General features: G+C 51.1%; 2 protein-coding genes across 11 annotated transcripts in view; both read left to right on the top strand.

The window, feature by feature from the left end:
- The window catches only part of FBLIM1 (filamin binding LIM protein 1), a 32429-nt gene extending 21093 nt beyond the window's left edge, over window positions 1-11336 (top strand). For all 10 annotated transcript variants that reach the window (XM_033228182.1, XM_033228180.1, XM_033228175.1 and 7 more), the window contains 2 exons: window positions 1209-1326; window positions 10555-11336. In XM_033228182.1, the coding sequence (XP_033084073.1) occupies window positions 1209-1326; window positions 10555-10668 (232 nt within the window). In that variant the 3' untranslated portion in view covers window positions 10669-11336. The remainder of the gene's footprint in view (window positions 1-1208; window positions 1327-10554) is intronic.
- Window positions 11337-19393: 8057 nt separating this feature from the next.
- On the top strand, window positions 19394-19907 carry LOC117093945 (60S ribosomal protein L12-like). Its single transcript, XM_033229357.1, has one exon. The coding sequence runs from the start codon at window positions 19409-19411 to the stop codon at window positions 19904-19906; it is 498 nt and encodes a 165-aa protein (XP_033085248.1). The 5' UTR covers window positions 19394-19408; the 3' UTR covers window position 19907.
- The last annotated feature ends 617 nt before the right edge of the window (window positions 19908-20524 follow it).

Raw genomic sequence — 20524 nt, 5'->3', positions numbered from 1 at the left:
GTCTACTGGTTTATTATAAAGAATATTACAGGGCTGGACCGGGCACGGTGGCTCATGCCCGTAATCCCAGCACTTTGGGAGACTGAGGCGGGTGGATCACGAGTTCAGGAGATTGAGACCATCCTAGCTAATACGGTGAAACCCCATCTCTACTAACAATACAAAAAAATTAGCCAGGCCTGATGGTGGGCGCCTGTAGTCCCAGCTACTCAGGAGGCCGAGGCAGGAGAATGGCGTGAACCCAGAAGGCGGAGCTTGCAGTGAGCTGAGATCGTGCCACTGCACTCCAGCCTGGGTGACAGAGCTAGACTCCATCTCAAGCAAAACAAAGCAAAAAATTAAAAAATATATATAATGTCACAGGCAGGTATTATTAAGGGTTCTGTTTTACCAACCAAGGCACACAGCAGCTAAGTACCCAAAGTCTCTCCATAGGTAAGTATTGAAACTCTTGGTAAGTATACACATCCCCAAGGACCTGACTTTCGGGCCCTGCTCTGAAACCCCAGACCTCTGGGTCTGCCCTTGGAGCTGAATGACACAGTGGGGACACATCTGTTGGACTCAGTCCCTGCCCATGAGTTGCTCACCACTCAAGGAGAGCGACAGATGTGTCTCTTAAGAAAGAAGTACTGACTGGGCACGGCGGCTCACACCTGTAATCCTAGCACTTTGGGAGGCCAAGGTGGGCAGATCACGAGGTCAGGAGTTCAAGACCAGCCTGACCAACATGGTGAAACCCTGTCACTACTAAAAATGCAAAAATTAGCTGGGCATGGTAGCGCCTGCCTGTAGTCCCAGCAGCTCAGGAGGCTGAGGCAGGAGAATCGCTTGAACCTGGGAGGCGGAGGTTGCAGTGAGCGGAGATTGTGCCATTGCACTCCAGCCTGGGTGACAAGAGCCAAAAAATTCCGTCTCAAAAAAAAAAAAAAAGGCAGATGAGATGGGTCCCAGCCCCACTGAACACAGTTCTCAATTCAGACAATCTCCAGTGATGCTGGGAAACCAGGTCTCATTACACAGGTCTCTCCACCTGCTCCTGCCAGGAAGAAATAGACATCTCTGCTTATAGCTGCTAGTGCAGTCCCATAGCAACGGGACTGAAATTGCTCAGGAGGTGAACACCAGCCAGCCCGAGTTCTGACAGCTAATTAATTTATGTGGTTGTGGCAGGAACACCTCCCAAGCATGAGTTTCTTTGCTTCTAGGAAATTCGCCCCCGTCTGCAGCATCTGTGAAAATCCCATCATTCCTCGGGATGGGAAAGATGCCTTCAAAATCGAGTGCATGGGAAGAAACTTCCATGAAAATTGCTATAGGTGTGAGGTGAGTAGAGCCCAGGTGATTTAATAATATTCCATCACTGCATGCCAGGCCCTTGGCTGGGTTGCTTGGACATGGGGACAGGTCAGGGTGGGGGCTGTACTCTCAAATTGCTCACTGTCCGGTAGGAGAAACAAAAGATGCTGGAAATACAACTATAGTCTATTATCAACTCTTTGCATTAATGATAAGAAACCAAATTCAAGTTGCTTTCTACAAAAAAGAGAATCTGTTGGCTAATGGTGGTGGGATCACTGATGGTATTGAGTGATGGCATCAGGACATCAGGACTTTCTTCATCTTTCTTTCTTTCTTTTTTTTTTTTTTTGGAGATAGTCTTACTTTTGTTGCCAGGCTGGAGTGAAGTGATGTGATCTCAGCTCACTGCAACCTCCGCCTTCTGGGTTCAGCAATTCTCCTGCCTCAGCCTCCCAAGCAGCTGGAATTACAGGCATGCACCACCGCACTTGGCTAGTTTTTGTATTTTTAGTAGAGATGGGGTTTCACCATGTTGGCCAGGTGGGTCTCAGGTGATCCGTCCACCTCCGCCTCCCAAAGTGCTGGGATTACAGGCGTGAGCCAACCCTCCCAGCCTCTTTTCCATCTCTTGGCTCTGCCTTTTTTGTGTGTTTGCTTCATTTTTGCTGCCTGTGGGCTGGCCTTCTCCGTGGGGAGGTGGGGCACAGTGCATGGGCAGAGGTGACCCAGGTTTACATCTCCCCAGCTTAGAAACCCTAGGGAAAAGACAGAGCACATCACACCCAGGGAAGCCAGACAGTCCCTAGAAGGCCTCTAATCACCCCAGCTAGGGTCACATGCCCATTCAGGGCCAGTCACTGTGGCTGGGTGCTAGGATTGATAACCCCTGGGGCCAGGGAGGCAGAACCACATAAAAAAGAGGGGTTGCCAGGCGCGGTGGCTCAAGCCTGTAATCCCAGCACTTTGGGAGGCCGAGGCGGGCAGATCACGAGGTCAGGAGATCGAGGCCATCCTGGCTAACACGGTGAAACCCCATCTCTACTAAAAATACAAAAAATTAGCCAGGCGAGGTGGCGGGCGCCTGTAGTCCCAGCTACTGGGGAGGCTGAGGCAGGAGAATGGCGTGAACCCGAGAGGCAGAGCTTGCAGTGAGCTGAGATCCGGCCACTGCACTCCCGCCCGGGCGATAAAGCGAGACTTCGTCTCAAAAAAAAAAAAAAAAAGAGGGGTTGCTACAACCGGAGGAAGGGAGAAGAGGATGCTGGACAGATCTACACCACAGTACCCTTTCCAGGTGCCAGGCAAGAGAATGTAGAAATCAGCTTTGGGGGCCTGGTGCAGTGGCTCACATCTGCAATCCCAGCACTTTGGGAAGCTGAGATGGGTGGATTACTTGAGCTAAGGAGTTCAAGACTAGCCTGAGCAACATGGTGAAACCCCATCTTAAAAAAAATAAAATAAAATAAAAAATAAATCAGCGGTGGCATAAAGAAGGCAGTGATGGTCTAACCAGGGTGGTAGAATCAAAGACACTCATGTAGGAAGCAATGCTTGACTGGGCCTTGCAGGACGAGGAGGAGTTTGCCAGATATTCATAGAGGGGAGAAGAAGTCCAGAAAGGGGAAAAGAGCTGTAAAAATCCACAGTAGCATAAGCAAGCCTGAAGAATCAGAGGAAGTGGAAGCTTCTTTTCCTTTTCCTTTTTTTTTTTTTTGAGATGGAGTCTCACTCGTGTTGCCCAGGCTGGAGTGCAATGGTGCAGTCTCGGCTCACCGCACCCTCCACCTCCTGGGTTCAAGGGATTCTCCTGCCTCAGCCTCCCAAGTAATTGGGATTACAGGCATGCACCACCACACCCAGCTAATTTTTTGTATTTTTAGTAAAGACGTGGTTTCTCCATGTTGGTCAGTCTGGTCTCAAACTCCTGACCTCATTTGATCTGCCCGCCTTGGCCTCCCAAAGTGCTGGGATTACAGGCATGAGCCACTGTGCCCGGCTTTTTTTTTTTTTTTTGGAGACAGTCTTACTCTCTCCCAGGCTAGAGTGCAGTGGTATGATCTTGGCTTACTGCAACCTCCAGCTCCTTGGTTCAAGCAATTCTCCCTGCCTCAGCCTCCTGAGTAGCTGGGATTACAGGTGCCCGCCACCATGCCCAGCTAATTTTTATATTTTTAGTAGAGATGGGGCTTCTCCATATTGGCCAGGCTGGTCTCGAACTCCTGACCTCAGATGATCCGCCTGCCTCGGCCTCCCAAAGTGCTGGGATTACAGGCGTGAGCCACTGCACCCGGCCTAGATCAACTTTTTTGAATGTTACTTTTTCACTTAGAAATTGTCTCTTTTGGCCGGGCGTGGTGGCTCAAGCCTGTAATCCCAGCACTTTGGGAGGCCGAGGCGGGCGGATCACAAGGTCAGGAGATTGAGACCATCCTGGCTAACACGGTGAAACCCCGTCTCTACTAAAAAGTACAAAAAACTAGCCGGGCGAGGTGGTGGGCGCCTGTAGTCCCAGCTACTCAGGAGGCTGAGGCAGGAGAATGGCGTGAACCCGGGAGGCGGAGCTTGCAGTGAGCCGAGATCCGGCCACTGCACTCCAGCCTGGGTGACAGAGCGAGACTCCGTCTCAAAAAAAAAAAAAAAAAAAGAAATTGTCTCTTTTAAATTGTTTTATTTATTTATTTATTTATTTATTTATTTTTGAGATGGCATCTCACTCTGTCGCCCAGGCTGGAGTGCAGTAGCGTGATCTCAGCTCACCGCACCCTCCGCCTCCTGGGTTCATGCGGTTCTCCTGCCTCAGCCTCCCGAGCAGCTGGGACTACAGGCGTGCGCCACCACGCCTGACTAATTGTTGTATTTAGTAGAGATGGGGTTTTACCACGTTGGCCAGGTTGGTCTTGAACTCCTGACCTCAAGTGATCCACCTGCCTCAGCCTCCCAGAGTGCTGGGATTACAGGCATGAGCCACTGCGCCCGGCCAGATTGGAAGTCTGTAGATGTGACTGGAGTGTAGAGGGCTGGGGTTATGGTTAATGTTTAGGCCAGAGTGAAGGAAAGCGCTGTGGTGCCAGGCTAGAGAGTCTGGACTTTAGGCTGCAGAGAGGGGTCAGGCTGAGATGGGCGAGCTGATTAGCCCAGGTGTCATCACACGCAACTTGGCGATCAGAAGGGTCCTATGCTAGCTTTAAAGTTCTGCTATTGCTCTCTTTAAATTCTTGAATTTTTATTTTTTATTTATTTATTTTTTTGAGACTGAGTCTCGCTCTGTCGCCCAGGCTGGAGTACAGTGGCCGGATCTCAGCTCACTGCAAGCTCTGCCTCCCGGGTTTACACCGTTCTCCTGCCTCAGCCTCCCGAGTAGCTGGGACTACAGGCGCCCGCCACCTCGCCTGGCTAGTTTTTTGTATTTTTTAGTAGAGACGGGGTTTCACCATGTTAGCCAGGATGGTCTCGATCTCCTGACCTCGTGATCCGCCCGTCTCGGCCTCCCAAAGTGCTGGGATTACAGGCTTGAGCCACCGCGCCCGGCCAAATTCTTGAATTTTTTTTGTTTGTTTTTATTTTAATTTATTTATTTATTTATTTTTGAGATGGAGTCTCGCTGTGTTGCCCAGGCTGGAGTGCAGTGGTGCGATCTTGGCTCACTGCAAGCTCTGCCTCCTGGATTCACGCCATTCCCCTGCCTCAGCCTCCCGAGTAGCTGGGACTACAGGTGCCTGCCACCACGCCCGGCTAATTTTTTTGGTATTTTTTAGTAGAGATGGGATTTCACTGTATTAGCCAGGATGGTCTCGATCTCATGACCCCATGATCTGCCCGCCTCAGCCTCCCCAAGTGCTGGGATTACAGGCGTGAGCCACTGCGCCCAGCCTTTGTTTTTAATAGAGACAGAGACTGGAGTCAGGCTGGAGTGCAGTAGTATAATCATAGCTCACTGTAGCCTTGAAAGTTTGGGCTCAAGCAGTTCTCTCACCTTAGCATCCTGAGTAACTGTAAGTACAGGTGCCCACCACCACACCCAGCTAATTTTTTTTATTTTTTAAATTTTTGTAGAGATGACGTCTCTACAAAAATTTGCCCAGGCTGGTCTTGAACTCCTGGGCTCAAGCGATCCTCTCACCTTGGCCTCCCAAAGTGCTGAGATCACATGCGTGAGCCACTACCTACGGCCTGAAATTCTTTTTTTTTTTTTTTTTTAGAGACTGAGTCTCACTTTGTTACCCAAGCTGGAGTACAGTGGCACTATCTCAGCTCACTGTAACCTCTGCCTCTCAGGTTCAAACAACTCTCTTGCCTCAGCCTCCCGAGTAGCTGGAATGACAGGCTCGCACTACCGTGCCCAGGTAATTTTTGTATTTTTAGTAGAGATGGGGTTTCGCCATGTTGACCAGGCTGGCGTTAAACTCCTGATCTCAAGTGATCCCCCTGCCTTGGCCTCCCAAAGTGCTGGGTGGCGTGAGCCACCACACCCAGCCAAAATTCTTAATTTCTGAACAAGGGGCCCCACATTTTTATTTTGTCCAAGATCCTACAAATTATGTAGTCAGTCCTGCTGAGGAGGCTCAGAAATCCTCTCCCACCCCTTCTACTGCCGGCTCCTTGTCACTGAAGCTTCTGTCTTCTCCGGTGATGGTGACAAAGTGGCAACTTTTATGGGGGGGACCTAAGTGGAGAGCCCCAGAGCAGATCTCTTACACGATGAGTATTTCGAAACACTTGTTCACTCCCACTTATATAAACAGATACTGGGACCCAGAGACTATTTTCACTGAGGTTGTCAAAGGACCTGGGTAGAGAAGTTGATAAATTGCTGCGTAATTACATTGTCTTTGTTGGTTATAGTTCAAAGTCCTGCTGATAGCGCATTTTGAAAGCCCAATGAGGAAGTTTAAATGCTGTTATCCGCACCGTTGTCCTAATGAGTCCAGCAGTGACTGGCACTTTCCTGAGCCAGGAAGTCAGGAAGCGAATAACCCCCACAGTGGTCTTGATGACTTGGCCAAGGGTGGTGTAGTAAGTCGCCATTTGGACTCCAGAAGTTATGTGTCAGAAGATGAGGCTTCTTGACCAGGCACGGTGGCTCATGCTGGTAATCCCAGCACTTCGGGAGGCCCAGGCAGATGGATCACTTGCATTCAGGAGTTCAAGACCAGCCTGGCCAACATGGCAAAACCCAGTTTCTACTAAAAATACAAAAATTAGGCCAGGTGCAGTGGCTCACTCCTGTAATCCCAGCACTTTGGGAGGCTGAGGCAGGCGGATCACAAGGTCAAGAGATGGAGACCATCCTGGCCAACATGGTGAAACCCCATCTCTACTAAAAATACAAAAATTACCTGGATGTGGTGGTGTGTGTCTGTAGTCCCAGCTACTCGGGAAGGTGAGGCAGGAGAATTGCTTGAATCTGGGAGGCAGAGGTTGCAGTAGGCCGAGATTGCACCACTGTGCTCCACACTGGCGACAGAGTAAGACTCCGTCTCAAAAAAAAAAATTAGCTGGGTGTGGTGGCGCACGCCTGCAGTCCCAGCTACTTGGGAGGCTGAGGCAGGAGAATCGCTTGAACCCAGGAGGCAGAGATTGCAGTGAGCCGAGATTGTGCCACTGCACTCTAGCCATCTACCCTGGGCAATAGAGCAAGATTCCATCTCAAAAAAAAAAAAAAAAGTGAGGCTCTTGAAACACAGCAGCCTGGAAGGAGTTGAGTACTGTTACCTAAGAAGAAAATGAGGCTGGGCGCGGTGGCTCAAGCCTGTAATCCCAGCACTTTGGGAGGCCGAGACGGGCGGATCACGAGGTCAGGAGATCGAGACCATCCCGGCTAATGCGGTGAAACCCCGTCTCCACTAAAAAATACAAAGAACTAGCCGGGCGAGGTGGCGGGCGCCTGTAGTCCCAGCTACTCCGGAGGCTGAGGCAGGAGAATGGCGTAAACCCGAAGGCGGAGCTTGCAGTGAGCTGAGATCCGGCCACTGCACTCCAGCCCGGGTGACAGAGCAAGACTCTGTCTCAAAAAAAAAAAAAAAAAAGAAGAAGAAAATGGGTTTCCATGCACTGCCCACACCCACATCTCACCATTTCTATTTGCTTTGGGGTCCATATTATTTATGACTATTGTTGGAAGGATAACAGTGCTTTTATATATAGGTAGTATTTTTAAAATTATAAAATGCGGCCGGGCGCGGTGGCTCAAGCCTGTAATCCCAGCACTTTGGGAGGCCAAGACGGGCGGATCACAAGGTCAGGAGATCGAGACCATCCTGGCTAATACGGTGAAACCCCGTCTCTACTAAAGAATACAAAAAAAAAGTAGCTGGGCGTCGAGGCGGGCGCCTGTAGTCCCAGCTACTTGGGAGGCGGAGGCAGGAGAATGGCGTGAACCTGGGAGGCGGAGCTTGCAGTGAGCTGAGATCCGGCCACCGCACTCCAGCCTGGGCGACAGAGCGAGACTCCATCTCAAACAAACAAAAAAAATTTATAAAATGCTTTCATTGACATCACCTTGTTTAATCCTAGTGACAGTCTTGTGAGATGGGATTTATTGTCCCCGTTAAGATGGGGAAACTGGGCCGGGCGCGGTGGCTCAAGCCTGTAATCCCAGCACTTTGGGAGGCCGAGGCAGGCAGATCACAAGGTCAGGAGATCGAGACCATCCTGGCTAACACGGTGAAACCCCGTCTCTACTAAAAAATACAAAAAAAAAACTAGCCGGGCGAGGTGGCGGGCGCCTGTAGTCCCAGCTACTCGGGAGGCTGAGGCAGGAGAAGGGCGTGAACCCGGGAGGCGGAGCTTGCAGTGAGCTGAGATCTGGCCAGTGCACTCCAGCTTGGGTGACAGAGCGAGACTCCGTCTCAAAAAAAAAAAAAAAAAGATGGGGAAACTGGTGGGGTGCAGTGGCTCACACCTGTGATCCCAGCACTTTGGGAGGCTGAGGCAGGAGGATCACTTGAGCCCAGGAGTTCAAAGCCAGCCTGCACAGTAAGACCTCATCTTACAAAAAATTTGAAAAAATTAGCCAGGCATGGTTGTACCCATCTGTAGTTCCAGCTACTTTGGAAGCTGAGGCAGGAGGATTGCTTGAGCCTGGCAGGTGGAGGCTGCAGTGAGCCATGATCATGCCACTGCACTCTAGCCTGGGTGACAGAGCGAGACCTTATCTTTAAAAAAAAAAAGGGGGGGGGGGGAAATAGGCAAACCGTCTCAGAAAACTGGTTCCAGCCATGCTTGTGTGGGCTGGGTTCAGTGAGGTTTCAGCCACCGCACAGCTGCCTTGCGGAGGTCGTGAGACTTGGTGGTAGATGAGGCGTTTTCTCCAGTTGGTTGTAATTTAGGAGAGGTCTGACGTGGCCCTCCAGCATGTGTTACAATGCCAAACAGGTGGCACAGATGCTGCAACTATGTAGCCCATGGTCCACTTGAGAGACCCAAGTGGCCTTGCAGGGAGGAGACACACAGGAGCACCTCACCCAGCTGACCATGGAGCAAGGCAGATTGCAGACCCTGGTCCCTATGGCATCAGGAGGCCCACCTGTGACCCCAAAGTAGTCCCTATAGGAATTATTTTTTTCTTTCTTTTGAGACGGACTCTCACCCTGTCTTCCAGGCTTGAGTGCAATGTCATGATCTCAGCAACCTCCGCCTCCCGGGTTCAAACAATTCTCCTGCCTCAGCATCATGAGTAGCTGGGATTACAAGCACCTGCCACCACGCCCAGCTAATTTTTATATTTTTTGTAGAGGTGGGGTTTCATCATGCTGGCCAGGCTGGTCTTGAACTCCTGACCTCTTGATCCGTCCGCCTCAGCCTCCCAAAGTGCTAGGCTTATAGGGGTAAGCCACCGCGCCCGGCCCCCTGTAAGGACTCTTTTGTGGGATCAATGCAGCTTCCAAAGGGTGCCCAGAACCAAGTCTCTGTGCACAAATTGTCCCCTTGGTTACTCTCCAGCATGTGCCCAGGTGAGGTTTCTGGGGCAGAACAGTGATGTTGGTAGAGTTTGGGCCCCGAGTCCCAGTCCCTGTGTTCCTCATTCTGAAATCCTTTGGTGATTCGAAAAATAGAAAATATTAATGTTGGCCGGGCACGGTGGCTCACGCCTGTAATCCCAACACTTTGGGAGGCCAAGGCGGGTGGATCACGAGGTCAGGAGATCGAGACCATCCTGGTTAACATGGTGAAACCCCGTCTCTACTAAAAATAAATAAAAAATAAAAAAAATTAGCTGGGTGTGCTGGCGGGCACCTGTAATCCCAGTTACTCGGGAGGCTGAGGCAGGAGAATGGTGTGAACCCGGGAGGCAGAGCTCCCAGTGAGCCGAGATTGCGCCACTGCACTCCAGCCTGGGCGACAGAGTGAGACTCCGTCTCAATAAAAAAAGAAAAAGAAAAGGAAAATATTAATGTTTGTGCTGGTCTGGTCCCAGCTCCAGAACCAGCTGTGTGACCTGGGGCAGAGCCTACTCCTCCCTGGACCTTGGTATCCCTCCTGTGAAATGAAGGGACTGGACCAGACACTCATCAGCAGATACCATAGCTGCCAGTGCTGGGGTGGGCTGGGCTGGGGACTTCGCCATAAACAGGGTTCCTGTCTCGCAGAACTTATGTTCTAAAAGGACTGTTGAGGCTGGGCGCAGTGGCTCACACCTGTAATCCCAATATGGGAAGCCAAGGTGGGCAGATCACTTGAGGTCAGGAGTTCAAGACCAGCCTGACCAACATGGCAAAACTACGTCTCTACTAAAAATACAAAAATTAGCTGGGTGTGGTGGCGCATGCCTGTAATCCCAGCTACTCAGGAGGCAGGAGAATCGCTTGAACCTGGGAGGCAGAGGTTGCAATGAGCTGAGATCGTGCCACTGCACTGCAACCTGGGCGACAGAGCAAGACTCTGTCTCAAAATAAATAATAAAAACAGATTTTAAAAAATAATAAAGGGGTTATTAAGGCCCTTCTAGGCCCAACTTTCCCTGAATGCTCAGGGGACTTCCTCAGGTGTCCTTAGTTCTCCTGACAGTGAATGTCTGTCCTCTCCAGCACCTCCATGTGGATTAAAGCCTCCCTCTGTGCCTGTGTCTCATCTTCCCTTATGGAGACCTGGCCCAGGTGTTGGGAGGGCAGCAACGAGCATCCTCCTTCCTCCCGCTTAGGGAGTGTATCCACTCATGTAGTTGGTTTATGTGGCAGATGCCGAGTGAGTCCCTCCCCTGTACAGGCAGCGCCCAGGCCCAGGGCGGGTCCACATGTGTCTTTGTCTCCTCAGGACTGCAGGATCCTCCTGTCTGTTGAGCCCACGGACCAAGGCTGCTACCCCCTGAACAACCGTCTCTTCTGCAAGCCGTGCCACGTGAAGCGGAGTGCTGCCGGGTGCTGCTGAGAGTACCTGCTGGGCAGTGAACGGACCACTAGCCCCGGCTGGGGCCCTTCCCTGACTTGGTTTCCCTTCCTGACCTGCTCTTGCACACTTTCCTTCTGAGCCTCCATGGGGACCAGCCTGCAAGTCGGCCCAGCCTGTCCAGGATACAGTGGGGCTGAGTACCCCCAGGCCTTCCACTCCTCCTCTACCCTCTGGGCATCAGAAGTCTCCTGGACCATGAGCGTCACCCCCAGAATTCCCTGCTGACCCCACTCCACTTCCAGGGAAAAGCTGGGGGAAGTTGGACCCCTCTCACTGACTAGCTGTCTGGTAGGGGTGCTGGGACCAGCCTGGCTTGCAGGGTTGAGCTATTTGAGGAACAACTCCAAGGTCCCTTAAAAAGGGCTTTTTAGAGGCTGGGCAGGGTGGCTTACGCTTGTAATCTCAGCACTTTGGGAGGCCAAGGTGGGTGGATCATTTGAGATCAGGAGTTCAAGACCAGCCTGGCCAACATGGTGAAACCCTGCCTCTACTAAAAATACAAAAACTAGCTGGGCATGGTAGCAGGTGCCTGTAATCCCAGCTACTGGGGAAGCTGAGGCAGGAGAATCGCTTGAACCTGGGAGGCAGAGGTTGCAGTGAGATTGCACTGCAGCCTGGGTGACAAGAGGGAAACTCCGTCTCAAAAAAAAAAAGTGCTTTTTAGACTGGGCGTGGTGGCTCATGCCTGTAATCCCTGCACTTTGGGAGGCCAAAGCAGGCAGATCACTTGAGGTCAGGAGTTTAAGACCAGCCTGGGCCAATATGGGGAAACCTTGTTTCTATTAAAAATACAAAAATTAGCTGGGTGTGGTGGTGCACACCTATAATCCCAGCTACTTGGGAGGCCGAGGCAGGTGAATTGCTTGAACTGGGGAGGTGGAGGTTGCAGTGAACTGAGATGGTACCACTGCACTCCAGCCTGAGCGACATAGCGAGACTCTGTCTCCAAAAAAAAAAAAAAAAAAAAAATACTTTCTGAAAATATTGCGGTTGAAATGATGGAAGCCAACATTCTTTGGATTTAGTGGGGAGCATAATAGCAAACACCTCCCCTTGGTTCGCACATTTACAGGAATGGGATCCAGTGGGGCACAGCCATGGACTTCGCCACTCTGGAAAGTGTGGTGCCAAAGTGGGGCCAGGGCCCAGGCCCAGGAGGAAAGGGTGGTCCACAGACACCCCGGGATGTCAGCAGCCCCCCACCTGCCTTCTGGCACCTCCCGGGTGCTGCAGTGTGTCAGCAGGCATGGGGTGAGAGCCTGGTACATGCTGCGAACAGGGTGCAGGGGCCGAGTGTGCCTCCTTCAGCCTTGACTCGGACCATGCACCCCCTCTCCCTCAAACACACAAGCACTTCTCCAGGATGGTGCCAGGACAGGTGTCCCTGCAGTCCCCTGGTTACGACCTCAAGTCCCACTTGGGCCCTGCAGCCCCACCTGTCTTGTAACCCCTGCCTCCTTAAGACCACACCTGGAAGGTTCTTCTTCCCTTTGAAGGAGAATCATTATTGTTGCTTCATCGCTTCTAAGACATTTTGTAGCACATGGACAAGTTAAACAAAATGTGCTTGCCTCCCTGGGGTCTTGCTGTTCCATAGGCTCTCATGAGAATGCCACAGGGGCCATGCACTGGGCAGGCTTCTCTGTAGAACCCCAGGGGCTTCAGCCCAGACGGCAGCATCTCGCCCTTAGCCTATAGCAGGGAGTCCTGAACTTCTGCATTCACAGGCCACCTCCACAATTGTTCTAACCAAAGACCTCCTGTTCTGTTCTTTCACTTAAATCAACATGCTATTTTGTTTTCACTCACTTCTGACTTTAGTCTTGTGCTGAGCCATGTATCATGCAGTCATGTTCACGTGCTATTACATTTTTCTTCTTACACATGAAAATAAACACATACGTGTTAGAAGCTCTTCCGTGTTGCGTATAAGCTCTCGCACAGGTAAACGCTGGCCTTTGGTAGTAGCCCTAGAAAGCTGTTTGCTGGGCATCTGCTTGCTGTGGTGGGAGTGTCTGAAGAGTGCTGGGGCTCAGCTCAGCAGATGGAGGGGCTCCTTTCCTGCCTCATCCCCAGCACCAGAGGCTGGGGCCGGCCAACTCACCGGTGTGCTTCTGGACACAAGCCACCACCAATGGGGTTGGCTGCAGGGGCCTCAGTAGAGCTGCCAAATGCTTTAAGAATGAACAGTCAGGCTGGGCATGGTGGCCAATGCCTGTAATCCCAGCACTTAGGGAAGCTGAGGTGGGCCGGTCACTTGAGGCCACGAGTTTCAGACCAGCCTGGCCAACATGGTGAAACACTGCCTCTACTAAAAATACAAAAATTAGCTGGGCATGGCGGTGCATGCCTCTAGTCCCAGCTACTCGGGAGGCTGAGGCAGGAGAACCTCTTGAACCTGGGAGGCAGAGGTTGAAGTGAGCTGAGATCACAACACTGCACTCCAGCCTGGGTGATAGACTGATTCAAAATAAGAATCAACAGTCAGGCTGGGCACAGTGCCAGCACTTTGGGAGGCTGAGGTGGGTGGATGGCTTGAGCTCAGGAGTTTGAGACCAGCCGTGGCAACATGGCCAAACCCTGTCTCTACGAAAAATGAGCCAGGCATGGTAGTGTGCACCTGTAGTCCCAGCTACCTGGGAGGCTGAGGTAAGAGGATCACCTGAGCCCAGGAGGTCGAGGCTGCAGTGAGCCGCGATTGTGCCACTGCCACTGTGCTCCAGCCTGGGTGACAGAGTGACACCCTGTCTCAAAAATAAAGAAGATCGCTCTCCCCCAGGGCATGCCCCTGCACAAAACCGGGCTGCTGTCTCTCTCCAAGCTCGCACACTACCCCCAGGCTCACTTGGTGAGCACAGGCCGAGAGAGAGTTGGTGGCCTGAAAGAGCCCTGGTTTGGGGACAGGCCACCCAGATCTCAGACCTATCTCTGTACTCAATAGCGTGGACAAGTTAGTAACCCTCAGCTTGATGTTCTCATCTGGAGCAATTTTTAAAAATTGTATTTATTGGCTGAGTGCGGTGGCTCACACCTGTAATCCCAGCACTGTGGGAGGCCAAGGCAGGCGGATTACGAGGTCAGGAGTTCAAGACCAGCCTGGCCAACATGATGAAACCCCGTCTCTACCAAAAATACAAAAATTAGCCAGGCATGATGGCAGGTGCCTGTTATCCCAGCTACTTGGGAGGCTGAGGCAGGAGAATCGGTTGAACCTGGGCGGCAGAGGTTGCAGTGAGCCAAGATCGCACCACTGCACTCCAGCCTGGGTGATAGACTAAGACTCCATCTCAAAAAAAAAAAAAAAAAAAAAAAAAAAAAAAATATATATATTATATATATATATAATTTATTATAAAAATAGAAGCTGGGCATGGTGGCTCACGCCTGTAATTTTAACACTTTGGAAGGCTGAGGTGGGTGGATCACCAGATCAAGAGATCAAGACCATCCTGGCCAACATGGTGAAATCCCGTTTTTACTAAAAATACAAAAAATTAGCTGGGCGTGGTGGTACGCACCTGTAGTCCCAGCTACTCGGGAGGCTGAGGCAGGAGAATCCCTTGAACCTGAGAGGTAGAGGTTGCAGTGAGCCGAGATCACGCCATTGCACTCCAGCCTGGTGAAGAGCGAGACTCCGTCTCAAAAAAAAAAAAAAAAAATAGAGGCCGGGCACAGTGGTGCATGCCTATAATCCCAGCACTTTGGGAGGCCGAGACGAGTAGATCACCTGAGGTCAGGAGTTTGCGACCAGCCTGACTAATGTGGTGAAACCCCATCTCTACTAAATACAAAAAAATTAGGTGGGCCTGGTGGCACATGCCTATAATATGAGCTACTTGAGAGGCTGGGACAGGAGCATCCCTTGTACTTGGGAGGCAGAGGTTGCAGTGAACTGAGATGGTGCCATTGCACTCCAGCCTGGCAACAAGAGCAAAACTCCGTCTCTAAATAAATAAATAAATAAACAGAGATGGAGTCCCACTATGTTGCTCAGGCTGGTCTCAAACTCCTGGGCTCAAGCAATCCTCCCACCTTGGCCTCCCAAATATCTGGGATTACAGGCATGAGTCACCACCCCAGTCAAGTGGGAACAGCTCTAATCTATCATGGAGGGTTGCTGTGCTAGAAAGGGAAGCATCAGGCTGAGAGATTTCAGCTGAGCTCATGAGTCACTGGCTCATCTCCTGAACCCTGAAATTCTCTAGCTGTCACTGCCTCCATGGTCGCGCTGGTGCCTGTCAATCAAATCCGACCACCAGGAAGTTGGGTTTATCATGCTTGCTGTGGCAAGGGAGGCTGCACAGCACGGTGAAACCGGGTGTCTCCAGAAGCGGTGTTAGTGCTGGTATCGGATCTGGAGAAAGATTTAAGGAAGTGTGGGTTTGCTCTGAATGTGTGCTGTCTGAAAGCGGGGTGATTGTATGGTTGAGTGGCTCAATCCCTTTATATCTACAGCTGTGACTGGGAGCGACGCAGCAGCAGCACAGGTTCGGGGGACAGTCTCATTTGTGTAGGTGGCCCTGAGATGCGCGTTCAGGACAACTGCTGAGTGGTGTTCCTTTTGATTTTGACTCACTTCCTCATGGTCACAGAGTGACCTTTCCTCATGTGGGGGAACTGGGAGCACACCACACCCCAGCTGCGAGGCCGGACCAACTCCCAGCTCTCAGGGGCCACTTTCTCTCTGTCACCAAGTTTGGTTTGGTTTGGTTTCTCCTATCATTAAAATACAGCCTTCTTAGGCCGGGCACGGTGGCTTACACCTATAATCCCAGCACTTTGGGAGGCTGAGGCGGGCGGATCACCTGAGGTTGGGAGTTTGAGACCAGTCTGACCAACATGGAGAAACCCTGTCTCTACAAAAAATACAAAATTTGACTGGACACCGTGGCTCACGCCTGTAATCCAGCACTTTAGGAGGCCGAGGTGGGCAGATCATGAGGTCAGGAGATCGAGACCATCCTGGCTAACATGGTGAAACATTGTCTCTACTAAAAATACAAAAAGTTAGCCGGGTGTAATGGTGGGCGCCTGTAGACCCAACTACGTGGGAGGCTGAGGCAGGAGAATGGCGTGAATCCGGGAGGCGGAGCGTGCAGTGAGCCGAGATCTCGCCACTACACTCCAGCCTGGGCTATAGAGCGAGACTCCGTCTCAAAAAAAACACAACAAAAACAAAAACAAAATTAACCAGGCGTGGTGGTGCATGCCTGTAATCCTAGCTGCTTGGGAGGCTGAGGCAGGAGAACCGCTTGAACCTGGGACCTGGGAGGCTGAGGTTGCCGTGAGCCGAGATCACGTCATTGCACTCCAGCCTGGGCAACAAGAACAAAACTCTATCTCAAAAAAAAAACAAACAACAAAAAAACCATATATATATATATATGGCCTTGTTATAATTCCTCATGTCCTAGCATGCTTCTGTTTGAGTGTGTTTGGAAGGGTGTTACCTGGATGAAATTCTAGGAGATGCCTCTGTTTTTTGGTCTGCCCTTGTAAAAATCATCCCATAAGGTGATGCTTCTAGGGAGCGTTCAATAATGTTTGTTCACCTCTCCCACCCCAACCCTCCCAACCAACCTTCACCCCTCTTTTCATCCTTTTCTCTGCTCTCACTTGGAGGGCGCCTGCCAAGTGTAGACACAATCAGAACACCCCAGGCAAAGATGATTTCCCTTCCCTTTGGGTACACTCAGTAGCAGAGATAAAATATATTCTCTAGATTCAAAGAGATATTTGTGCATCCATGTTCATGGCAGCATTACTCACAATAGCCAAAAGGGGGAAGGAAACAAGTGTCCATGAGCATAAGAATGGATGACAAGATGTGGTCTATCCAGACAATGGAAGATTCTTCAACCTTAAAAAGGATGGCAGGCTGGGTGCGGTGGCTCACATCTGTAATCCCAGCACTTTGGGAGGCCGAGGCAGGCGGATCACTTGAGGTCAGGAGTTCAAGACCAGACTGGCCCAAATGGTGAAATCCCGTCTCTACTAAAAATTCAAAAATTAGCCATTAGTCAGGTGTGGTAGCGCACGCCTATAATCCTAGCTACTCAGGAGGCTGTGGCAGGAGAATCGCTTGAACTGGGGAGGTGGAAGTTGCAGTGAGCCGAGATCGTGCCACCACATTCCAGCCTGGGTGACAGAGCAAGATCTCCATCTCAAAAAAAAAAAGGCCAGGCGCGCTGGCTCACGCCTGTAATCCAGCACTCTGGGAGGCTGAGGCAGGTGGATCATGAGGTCAGGAGTTCAAGACCAGCCTGGCCAACATGGTGAAACCCTGTCTCTACTAAAAATACAAAAATTAGCTGGGCATGGTGGTGCAGGCCTGTAGTCCCAGCTACTAGGGAGGCTGAGGCAGAAGAATCACTTGAACCCAGGAGGCAGAGGTTGTGTGAACCAAGATTATGCCACTGCACTCCAGCCTGGGCAACAAAGCAAGACTATCTCAAAAAAAAAAAAAAAAAGGATGGCATTCCAACACAGCCACAATGTGAATACACCTTGACAACATTGTGCTGAGTGAAATAGGCAGACACAAAAGGACAGATACTGTATGATTCCACTTATATGAGTATCTAGTCAGATTCATAAAGACAACGTAGACCAGAAGTTTCCAGGAACTGGGGAAAAATAGGAATGAGGAGTTTAGTGTTTAATGGGGGCAGAGTTTCAGTCTGGGAAGGAGAACAGCGTTCTGGAGGCCAGGCGAAGTGGCTCATGCCTGTAACCCGAGCACTTTGGGAGGCCGAGGCAGGCGAATCACTTGGGCCAGGAATTCAAGACCAGCCTGGGCAACATGGCAGAACGCTGTCTCTACAAAAAATTTGCCAGGCATGGTGGCGTGCACCTGTAGTTCCAGCTCCTGGAGGGGTTAAGGTAAGAGGGTCATCTGAGCCTGGGAGGTCGAAGTTGCACTCCAGTCCTGGATGACGGAGTGAGATCCTGTCTTAAAAAAAAAAAAAGCTGGCCGGGCGCGGTGGCTCAAGCCTGTAATCCCAGCACTTTGGGAGGCCGAGACGGGTGGATCGCGAGGTCAGGAGATCGAGACCATCCTGGCTAACACGGCGAAACCCCGTCTCTACTAAAATATACAAAAAACTAGCCGGGCGAGTTGGCGGGCGCCTGTAGTCCCAGCTACTTGGGAGGCTGAGCAGGAGAATGGCGTAAACCCAGGAGGCGGAGCTTGCAGTGAGCTGAGATCCGGCCACTGCACTCCAGCCTGGCGACAGAGCGAGACTCCGTCTCAAAAAAAAAAAAAAAAAAAAAAAAAAAAGCTGGCCAGAGTTTGAGACCAGCCTGGCCAACACGGTGAAAACTTTTCTCTCTAAAAATACAAAAAGTAGCCAGGTGGGGTGGTGGGCACCTATAGTTCAAGCTGCTTGGGAGGCTGACGTGGGAGAATCACTTGAACCCAGGAGGCGGAGGTTGTCATGAGCCAAGATCACAACACTGCACTCCAGCCTGGGTGACAGAGTAAGACTCTTGTCTTAAGAAAAAAAAAAAAAAGGCCGGGCGCGGTGGTTCAAGCCTGTAATCTCAGCACTTTGGGAGGCCGAGACGGGCGTATTACGAGGTCAGGAGATCGAGATCATCCTGGCTAACACGGTGAAACCCCGTCTCTACTAAAAAAATACAAAAAACTAGCCGGGCGTGGTGGCGGGCGCCTGTAGTCCCAGCTACTCGGGAGGCTGAGGCAGGAGAATGGCGTGAACCCGGGAGGTGGAGCTTGCAGTGAGTGGAGATCCGGTCACTGCACTCCAGCCTGGGCGAGAGAGCGAGACTCCATCTCAAAAGAAAAGAAAAAGAAGAGTTCTGGAGATGTATGGTGGTGATGGTTGCCCAATAGTGTGAATGTACTTAATGCCATGAAACTGTACAGTTAGTTGTAATGGTAAATTTTATATGTATTTTAGCACAATTAGAATATACCTATATAATACATCTAGCTATGCATCTAAACCAGATGCTGCAAGACAGGGAGAGGAGCTGGTGAAGGCATGCAGTGCTGGAGGGGTCCTGAGGGGGCAGTCCCTGCCTAGGGTCCCCTGCCCAACCTGGGAAGGCTGGCCACTGCTGTCTGCAGACAGCGGGTTGTCCCGGCTACCCTGGACTCCCTAAAGGCAGGTGCGCACACAGCCACTAGAGGGCAGCATGGGCCGGTGAACGGGGAGTCCGGGCATGAATTATTTCAGGGCTCACCCGGGTCAACTTCTCCGAATTGCAAGAGGGGAAGGGTCATTCTGGCCCACCCACCACGCATGGTTGCAGTGAGGCTGAGAGGAGAGAACAGATTGCAAAACTAGAAAGTGTCCAGCCTGGGCCAGGCGTGGTGGCTCACGCCTGTAATCCCAGCACTTTAGGAGGCTGAGGCCAGTGGATCACCTGAGGTCAGGAGTTCAAGACCAGCCTGACCAATAAGGTGAAACCCTCGTCTCTATTAAAAATACAAAAATTAGCCAGGCGTGGTGGCGTGCGCCTGTAGTCCCAGCTATTCAGGAGGCTGAGACAGGAGAATCCCTTGAACCCACAAGGCGGAGGTTGCAGTGAGCCAAGATCATGCTACTGCACTCCAGCCTGGGCGACAAAGCTAGACTCCATCTCAGAGAAAGACTCTGTCTCAAAAAAAAAAAAAAAAAGAAGAAGAAGGAGACCAAGGTGCAACTTTCTTCAGTTGTTCCGAATCCGGGTTCATCCAACACCAGCCGTCTCCACCATGCCGCTGAAGTTCAACCCCAACAGAATCAAAGTCGTATACCTGAGGTGCACCAGAGGTGAAGCGGGTACTACTTCTGCACTGGCCCCCAAGATTGGCCCCCTGGGTCTGTCTCCAAAAAAGGTTGGTGGTAACATTGCCAAGGCAATGGATGACTGGAAGGGCCTGAGGATTACAGTGAAACTGACCATTCAGAACAGACAGGCCCAGATTGAGGTGGTGCCTTCTGCCTCTGCCCTGATCATCGAAGCCCTCAAGGAACCACCAACAGACAGAAAGAAACAGAAAAACATTAAACACCGTGGGAATATCACTTTTGATGAGATCATCAACATTGCTCGACAGATGTGGCACCGATCTTTAGCCAGGGAACTCTCTGGAACCATTAAAGAGATCCTGGGGACTGCCCAGTCTGTGGGCTGTAATGTTGATGGCCGCCACCCTCATGACATCATAGATCACATTAACAGTGGTGCTGTGGAATGCCCAGCCAGTTAAGAAGCAGAAAGGAAAATATTTCAATAAAGGATCACTTGACAACTGGTGGGAAAAAAAAAAGAAAAAGGGCAACATGGAGAAACTCCATCTCTACTAAACATAGAAAAATTAGCTGGGCATGGTGGTGAGCACCTGTGGTCCCAGTTACTTGGGAAACTGAGGTGGGAGGTTCACCTGAGCCCAGGATGCAGAGGTTGCAGTGAGCTGAGATCGCACCACGCCACTGCACTCCAGCCTGGGCCACAGAGCGAGACTCTGTCTCAAAAACAAAACAAAACAAAGCAAAGCAAAAAACTATAAAGTGAGTGATATGGCTGTGGAATTGCTGCCACTGTCTTGGACACATGCCCTTTTGGAGGGAGATCTATGTCAGGAGACTGAATTCTTCACTGGCTTAAACCCCCACCTGCTAGGTGGGACCCAGCTGGAAGTCCCCATGCTGCTACCCTGCAATTCCATACCTGGGAATCTGGGCACAGGAAGCACAGAATCAGAGCTCGGACAAAGGACAGTATGGTGCACTGGGGAACCCTGAGCCTTTCCGATGGTCACCCTGTCCCCAGAGGCCCCTTTCCCGAAGATACATCCAGGTGTGAACTTCACCCAGCACAGGCCAGC

This window comes from Trachypithecus francoisi, unplaced genomic scaffold, assembly GCF_009764315.1.
Source record: "Trachypithecus francoisi isolate TF-2019V2 unplaced genomic scaffold, Tfra_2.0 Lachesis_group12, whole genome shotgun sequence".
Lineage (NCBI taxonomy): Eukaryota > Metazoa > Chordata > Mammalia > Primates > Cercopithecidae > Trachypithecus > Trachypithecus francoisi.
Note: the sequence above shows the minus strand (reverse complement) of the source record. Positions and strands in the feature narration are given on the sequence as shown.

Bases quoted from the DNA above. Each gene is read 5' to 3' on its own strand.
- LOC117093945 (XM_033229357.1), top strand. From the start codon at position 19,409: ATGCCGCTGAAGTTCAACCCCAACAGAATCAAAGTCGTATACCTGAGG.